This window comes from Tamandua tetradactyla, chromosome 25 (genome assembly GCF_023851605.1).
Source record: "Tamandua tetradactyla isolate mTamTet1 chromosome 25, mTamTet1.pri, whole genome shotgun sequence".
Taxonomy (NCBI): domain Eukaryota; kingdom Metazoa; phylum Chordata; class Mammalia; order Pilosa; family Myrmecophagidae; genus Tamandua; species Tamandua tetradactyla.
The window spans coordinates 7,229,326-7,237,427 of NC_135351.1; the positions used below are offsets into that span (position 1 = coordinate 7,229,326).

General features: G+C 44.4%; 1 protein-coding gene across 4 annotated transcripts in view; it reads left to right on the forward strand.

Moving 5' to 3' along the window:
- Positions 1-7,825, forward strand: part of CDYL (chromodomain Y like) — a 273,528-nt gene extending 265,703 nt beyond the window's left edge. For all 4 annotated transcript variants that reach the window (XM_077144044.1, XM_077144043.1, XM_077144047.1 and 1 more), the window contains 2 exons: positions 5,157-5,300; positions 6,189-7,825. In XM_077144044.1, the coding sequence (XP_077000159.1) occupies positions 5,157-5,300; positions 6,189-6,347 (303 nt within the window). In that variant the 3' untranslated portion in view covers positions 6,348-7,825. The remainder of the gene's footprint in view (positions 1-5,156; positions 5,301-6,188) is intronic.
- Positions 7,826-8,102: the final 277 nt, after the last annotated feature.

The following is an 8,102-nucleotide window of genomic DNA, read 5'->3' on the forward strand; positions in this document are numbered from 1 at the left end:
ACAATGATCAAATGCAGAAAATTTACACAAGCACAACAGTAGTCAATAAACTAAAAACTGTACTCAAATTTGGCCATTTTCCCCACTGACGTCCCCTTTCTGGCCCAGCATCCCTCCTAGGATCCCACACTGTATTTAGCTGTCGGGCCTCCTTGGCCACCTGTGGTCGCAGGGTCCCAGCTGACCTCGTCCTCCCTTCCTCTTCTGGCTCCCCCCACTGCTGTCCTGGTGGAGTGGCCTGTTGCTGTGGGCTCTGAGGCCCTGGCCGCTGCACCCTTCTCAGGCCATTTATCCATGTCGCTGCATGAGGAAGTGCCAGGAGGCCCCAGGTGGGTCCCCAGGCTCCCCACCTCCTACCCACAGTGATACTCCCGTTAGAACAAATTGGCTGGTGGCGGATGTACTAGTTTCCAGGCGCTGTCCTAGGTGATTCTTTGGACATGTGGCTGCCATCGCCAAAGCAGCTTGAGTAGGTTGGGATCCCGGCTGTCAGCCCCAGGCACAGCCAGTAGCATCATTTTAAGCTTGCTTTAGGTTACTACTGTAAAAATAGATTGTTGCCTAACAGTTACTCCCTATTTTGGTTGGAAAGAATTGTCAGTGAAACCATCTAATGCTCATTTTGAGTTATTACAATACCACTGGTGGAAATGCTGGGGAGCTTGGCCTCCCGCATCGTGTGACCTGAGTAGTCACAGGATGCTGGTGCAGATGCAGGAAGGCAGATCTGGGGAAAGCGTTACACAGAGTTGACACTTAGGTACAGCACGGGCAAGAGCATTTTGGAGGTGGTGCCCTAGTGTGAATGCCAGTACGAGGTGGAGAATTTGGTGCTCACCACTCAGCAAGGACCCACAGGCAGTGTAAAGCCATTAAAATAGTGCCTCCTCTTCGCTCAGTGTTGGTTTCCCTCTGGACATTCTCAGAAGGCCAGGTTCTTGTTTCTCCCTGTAATCTGTGGGTGCCAGCAAGGCAAAAGTCCTCAATTCAGGCAGCTTTGCCCCCAGGAGGCACATGGCAAAGTCGGAGACGTTTTGGTTTTCAGAGCACGGAGGACAGCCACCCCAGAGTCGGCCGAACTAGAGTGGCATCGTGCAGCACAGACTTAGGGCTTGGCCTTCTCAGACTGTAGACTCTGAACTTTTGAACAGAGTATTTGACTAAAACGTCTGTGCATGAAGTGAATACTAGTCATTGTGGTAAATTGTCTTGTGACAAACCTGAAAGTGACGACCAAAATGATGTCATTTCTTTCATGCGTTTGGATGTGGTTGAGCTTGCGGCAGCCCGAGGGCAGATGAGGACAAGTTTCACTTTCCTGATTCCATGTGTGGATAACCTCTGCAAGAAGAAGAAGCTAAAGGGGTCGGAGCACCAGGATAAAAAGAACATGTAGATAAAACAAGCCCCACGAGCCGTCCTTTTTTATAGAGTCTGCTACAGGAAGAGAGAGAGATCTCTAGAGCTCAGTGCCTCACAGACAGTGTCAGTTAGCTTCGTTAGTGCTGGAAGTGGGCTTCTGTTCAGTTTAACACTCCTCGCGTCCAGTAAACATTTGTGGACGGCTTGCTCTGGATGCTCTCCTGGGTCCTAGGCTCTGCAGAGATGCAGCTCCCTTCGCTCCCTCAAGCCTGTCTTTGTGAGCCAGCACTCGGCAAAGTGGGTTCACACGTAATAGACATTCTAATGGGCCACCATCGAGGGACACATGAAAGGACAGCCTCATTCAACAAGATGGAAGGCTTCGTTTGTAAACGCAGTGCTCAGAGTCTTACATGTGTGTGATGCTCAAAACTGCCCAGCAAATGGCTGGTACATTTCCGTGACTTCACAGATGAGAGGTGCCCTTCTGGGGAGGTTAGGGCTGACCGAGTCAGAGGGACAGGCAACGGCTGCTGCTATGGTTGCCACTGTAAGTTGTGAAATGCCGCATTTCCACTTCAGCTCAAGTTGGCCCTGGTTCTGCACCACCCAACGAAAAGAGAGTCTCTGTTTCACTTCGACCCCAGCAGTTTGTCTGGCTTATTACACAATAACTTTTTTTTTTTTTTTACAAGAGCAGGCACCAGAAATCGAACCTGGGTCTTTGGCATGGCAGGTGAGAATTCTGCCACTGAGCCACCATCATACTGCCCCACAATAACTTTTTAAATGGCAGGGATTACCTCACCTCATCTCTGTCTAGTCTGTCACTCACTTTGCCGTCTTGAAACAAGATGACAGTGAACACATTTCTCAAATGACTGTATCTTTGCCAGTCTGTGTTTGGATAGAAGTTCAAGACCAAATTTTAAAACTACTGGAAATCGAGCATATGAAAACACGCATATTCAAATTTCTGAATGCATATAATCCCGCCAATCTCACCAAGGGACTGTTTTCCTTTATTTATTCTGTGCCTATTGTTTCAAATCTTTTTCTAAATTTCTTTTAAAGAGAAATCTTCACATACATACATTCTGTATACATGGTATACAATCGATGGCTCACAGTATCATCCCATAGTTGTGTATTCATCACCGTGATCAGTTTTTAGAATGTTTGCATCACTCCAGAGAAAGAAATAAGAATAAAAAAGAAAAAACTTAATGCATACCATACCCTTCCCTTTCATTGACCACTAGAGTTTCCATCTGCCCAATTTATTTTACCCTTTATCCCCCATTATTTTTTTATGTATTTTTAATCCATATTTTTTACTCATCTGTCCATAACCTGGATATAAGGAGCATCAGACACAAGGTTTTCACGATGACACAATCACATTGTAAACGTTATATCTTTATATAATCATCCTTAAGAATCAAGGCTACTGCAACACAGCTCAACAGTTTCAGGTAGTTCTCTCTTCTCACTCCAGTACAGCATAGACTAAAAAGGGATATCTGTATAATGCATAAGAATAACCTCCAGGATAACCTCTCAACTCTGTTTGAAATCTCTTAGCCACTGAAACTTTATTTTGTCTCATTTCTCTCTTCCCCCTTTTGGTCCAGGAGATTCACACCCCTGGGAGACATGTCTCACGTAGGAGGGAGGGCAGTGTGTTCACCTGTTGAGCTGGGTCTCAGCCACTGAAACTTTATTTTGTCTCATTTCTCTCATCCCCCTTTTGGACCAGGAGATTCATACCCCTGGGAGACATGTCTGACGTAGGAGGGAGGGCAGTGTGTTCACCTGTTGAGCTGGCTTAGAAAGAGAGGCCACATCTGAGCAGCAAAAGAGGTTCTCTGGGGGAGTTGTTAAAAATTTCAACTATCACTGTGCTTCAGTGAGAAAGCCTTAAAAAGCTAGAGTTGGTTCTGTCATTCATACAGTTGGGTCGATTCAGAAATGCCCTCAGTTGTCCTGTACATCCAACCATCAGTAATCAAGAGGAAATGAAAGGGGCCTCTGATGGAGGCTGGTGGAGTTAATCGGGCTCTGGAGAGAGGATGTTCTATGGGTATTAGCGCCATCACCCCCCCAGCCCAGTGGGCACCAGGTCTGAGAGGCGAGATAACAGTGGTCAAGATGGAGCATGACCTCCACATGGTAGGCGTGATGCTGAGGGCCGAGGCGGCTTCCCCCCTGAGTGCCTGTCCTTCACACTTACCCATCCAGGTGGGCTGGGGCCTCCCCCACCCAGCAAGGGCTGTGGTTCAGGTGGGCTTGAGAACATGCTTCATCCTAAACTCGGGCAGTTTGACTGTGATGTTGTGGCACTGTACTTTGAGAGGGAAGAGACTGAGCTGGGAGATGGAAATTCTCCAGTGCCCCGACGGCTGACCGCTGAATCCTACCATCAGGTGCCCCTGTCATTGGGTGTGGCTTCAGAAGAACTATCTTGACAGGTAACACAGTAAGGTTAAGTCAGATCTCTAAATCCAGTGTTTATTTCTAGGTCTTCTTTTCACTGGAAAGGGACTGTTCAAGGGTTCAAGGGTTTTTGTAGAACATCATGACTGTGCCTAAGACTTAGTTCAGATAATAGCCTCTTTCTTTCCCAGCCCCGTTTTTCCATCTCTGCCTATGCTGGAAGGGCAGTGAATCATAGCCTTGCTGGCCTTTTTACCTGCGTGGCTTGCTGAGCCACGTACCCCACATGCAGCAAACTGTCTCAGTTGCATGTGCAGAAGTAGATGGGCACTGTCATGGGCAGACATACTTCACGTCTCAGGGCCTTTCCTCAACAGTGATCTTGAAGAAGGGAGTTGCCTACCAAGAGCTTATTTTCCATGAGCCCTGGAAGGTTCAGGGGGTCAAGTCTCCTTCCTGACTGTTGATGGCTTCAGAAAGGTTAAGTATATGTTTTAGTTTGATGAAGCTGCTAGAATTGCAATATACCAGAAACAGAACGGCTTTTATAAAAGGGAATTTATTAAGTTGAAAGTTTATAGTTCTAAGGCCATGGAAGTATCCAAATTAAGGCATCTATAGATGATACCTTAACTCCAAAGAAAGGGCCGATAAAGTTCAGGGTTTCTCTCTCAGCTGGCGACTGTCTGATAGCTTTCTCTCCTCGTTTTATAAGGCTTCCCGGGGGCATTTTCCTTCTGCTCCAAAGGTCTCTGGCTGTGTGGGCTCAATTGGTTCTGGTTCCTCTAAAGCTTTTTCCAAAATGGTTCCCTGTTAAAGGGTTCAGTAAGCAACCCCACCTTGAATGGAGGTCACCTTATCACCGGCATGTTAATAAAATGCACCAGTCCAAAGACACTGTTGCAGTCTGACCAGTTATTTCATGTTACTCAATGGAGATTGCTAACGTGTTTCTGTTTTTAAAGAAATTATATACATATATATGATGCAATTTACTTTAACTGTATCCTGGTTCTTTGATTACTTTTAACATCCCAGCACAATATATATGTATTCTACATCATTCAATTGACAGCTCAGAGATGTTGAGATGAGGACAGAAGGGGAGATATCTGACAAAGAAACATGTCACTATTCCCAACAGTTTCCATCTGAAGTTTATCTTATATGCCGGTGATAAAGGTGACCTCCAAAGTATGCTTCTGATCAATGAGAGGTTGCAGAGCAGAGGCCCAGCCAGGCAGGCATTTTCACAAGCAGGTCCTTGGTTTGGGTCTTTGAGGAATGACTCTCTTGAGCCGGGGTTCTCTGCTCACCTCCCCATCCCATTTCACAGCCCCATGAATCCTTTCTTGCAGGCGAATGAAATGTTACTCAGTGGACGGAAGCTGACTGCACAGGAGGCCTGTGGCAAAGGACTGGTCTCCCAGGTGTTTTGGCCAGGGACATTCACCCAGGAAGTCATGGTTCGAATTAAGGAGCTTGCCTCGTGCAATCCACTTGTAAGTCCAATTTTGCTTTCTTACATACTTTTTTTTTTTAAAATAATGCAATCTTTTCCTCCAGGGAGCTCACATAGATAATAGTATTTCCTAAACACTTAACGTTTGCTCTCTGCAGAGCCATCTTGGTGGATAGTACTGATAGAAGTTAATTGACAGTCCCTGCTTCATATCTTCTTATCTTGTTCTCCCTTTGCAGTTCCCAAGAATCAAAGCAATGGGTATTAATCAGGCATTTCAGTCTGACATTTAGTAACTTAAAATGTTCTACAGATGCCTGTAGAAAGAACCTAACATTTATATAGTTCTGCAGTGTTCTCAAAGCCCTTTCACATAATGTTTCTTTTTTTTACCCCACAGTGGACCTAAATTTTTGTTCAATAAATGGGCTAGATAATATATCATCTGCCATCATAATTGCATTTAGCAAATTGTATGATGAAATGTTGACTATTGCCTGACCCATCATCCCTCTAAACTATCCCAGACCCACACACAACCACTCCTGGTATTTAAATTAAATTGTGGTTAATAAACCCCTTCAACAGGCCTTCAGGGGGGTCCCTTGTACCTCAAGATCCGGGGTCTGTTGGGGTCCACGTGGGCTCCAGTGGTAGCACCCAGGCAGAGGCTGGTGTTCCTGCCCGGGGAGGTGGGGGGCGCAGATGACGCAGTCTGTATGTGAAATAGTCTAACAGCCGTTTTGACGCTAAGAGCTCACCTGTTGTCTAGCGAGAGGTATACTTTATACCTAAATTAAGCCGGGAATGTCTTGTGGGAAAATGTCTGGTAGCTTTTTTAACAGAGAATCCTTGCTCAGCTCTGACTGGTGAGAAGTGGAGGTGGCGCTCCTCGCGGCGCTCTGGCTAATGGCTCTGTCCGGTCCAGGTGCTGGAGGAATCCAAAGCCCTCGTGCGCTGTAACATGAAGGTGGAGCTGGAGCAGGCCAACGAGAGGGAGTGCGAAGTGCTGAAGAAGATCTGGGGCTCGGCCCAAGGAATGGACTCCATGCTGAAATACCTGCAGCGCAAGATCGACGAGTTCTGAGTGGCGGGGCGTCTCCCACGGGACACTGGAACTGCGGCTCCATTAATGCATCCTCACAGCCCGAAACAAGTTTACCCTTAGCTCACGCTTGGAACCAGGACTGGAACCATCCAAGCTATTTATTACCAAGGAGTTTTTAAGTACTGTAACTTTAAATAAATAACTACAAAGCTCCTCTGTCCACACATCATTATTTTATAGTTTTATCCACGAGTCTACAAGAATAATAGTGAGCACTAGACTGCTCTTTGGAGCTCTAATTTTTGTTCCCTTTGGCTAGTACTGTATAAAAAGGAGAAGAATTGTGTTTTGCTGTTTTGGGGTGGCAGGAAAGTCTGGAATGATGTTTGTTTTCCACTTTTTTTTCTTTGGGAACACAAAATCTAAAGGGGGGGGGTGGTATTAGCCAGACTCAACCTTCCCTGCCCCAAATGACCATATAGAAAGAGCTGAGAGATTGCCTCTGCCTTCAAGAAGGTATAAATACCTCAGATGTGAGAAATTTTAAATAAAAAGTGAGGCATACCTTTTAGGATAAATATTTCTGATGAAAAACCCACTGGCGAGCATACTCAGTGCTTGCGATTCATACTAAGAAATCAATTGTTTTCCCCCTTCCTTTTCTTCATATGTCCAGTTCTTACCCAGTTACACATGAAGAACCACTGTCTCTCTAGAAGAAAGCTTGTTTTGCAGTATTAGTGAATCACTGAATAGCTTAAGTATGAATAGCTAAGTTATAAGTTAGTCTTAGTGGGTTTTTAAATAGTTTTTCTGACCCTTTTGGAAAATAACTACATAAGTGCTTCGTGTTGCTGGGTGAGAAATACGACTTTATATACAGTTTTGGTTTTCTATTTGCAGATATAATTGTATTACACCAAAAAAAAAAGTATTTTTATGTTTATAAATGTAATTTTTAGGTTCACTTAGAATATATTTTATTTAATAAGTTAAAATTCTTTTGGCACACTATTAAATGCAGAAACTCCTTTCAAAGAAGAAAAAAAACTACCTTCTGTTAGGCATCTAATGTTCTTTGTCTATGCTTTCAATGTCTACTCAATATCCTGAAGACAAACGGTGTCCACAAGAGACCTGTGTAAACAGACATTGTGCATTCCTTCCAGGAGTGGTGACTGCTTCCTGGCTCCAGGTGCCTATTATTAGTTAGGCTTCTGAGCTTGCAATCATATTGAATGTATGAAGAATGAAATAAAATCAAAACCTTATTTTTGTACAGTTTTGAAGTTTATACTTAGAACTGACCGCCTCCCTGGCCACATGGAGAGCTGTATAATGTGTAAATCTGCCTCGACCTTGAATTCGATTGGTACAGTATTTTTGCATTTGTGGGACCTACTTTTTTTGTTCAGTCGTTTGAACTATATATAAACTGTACAATCTGTAAAGTTTTTTATAGGATTAAATATTCAGCTGTGAAAACTGGTTAAATAAAACTAATATTTCTTAACACATTTGAAGTGTTTCCCTGATAATTCTTCACTCCTGAAGTTCCTCAAAAGAGTGGTTCTCTTTCTTTATTTTTTGTAAAACACACATATGTGGATAAAGCATTTGTGTACTTGAAGGGACCGTGAAACCAACGCTCGTGTAGCTGTCACCTCGGTAAGTAGAACAGGGGAGAAGGATTTAATCAGTTCCCTCTCCACTCCCATCACCTTGCCCCTCACCAAAGTTACTTTCCTGAAGTTTGTGTCAATTTTCTCTTGCCCTCAATAAAGATATTCCTAA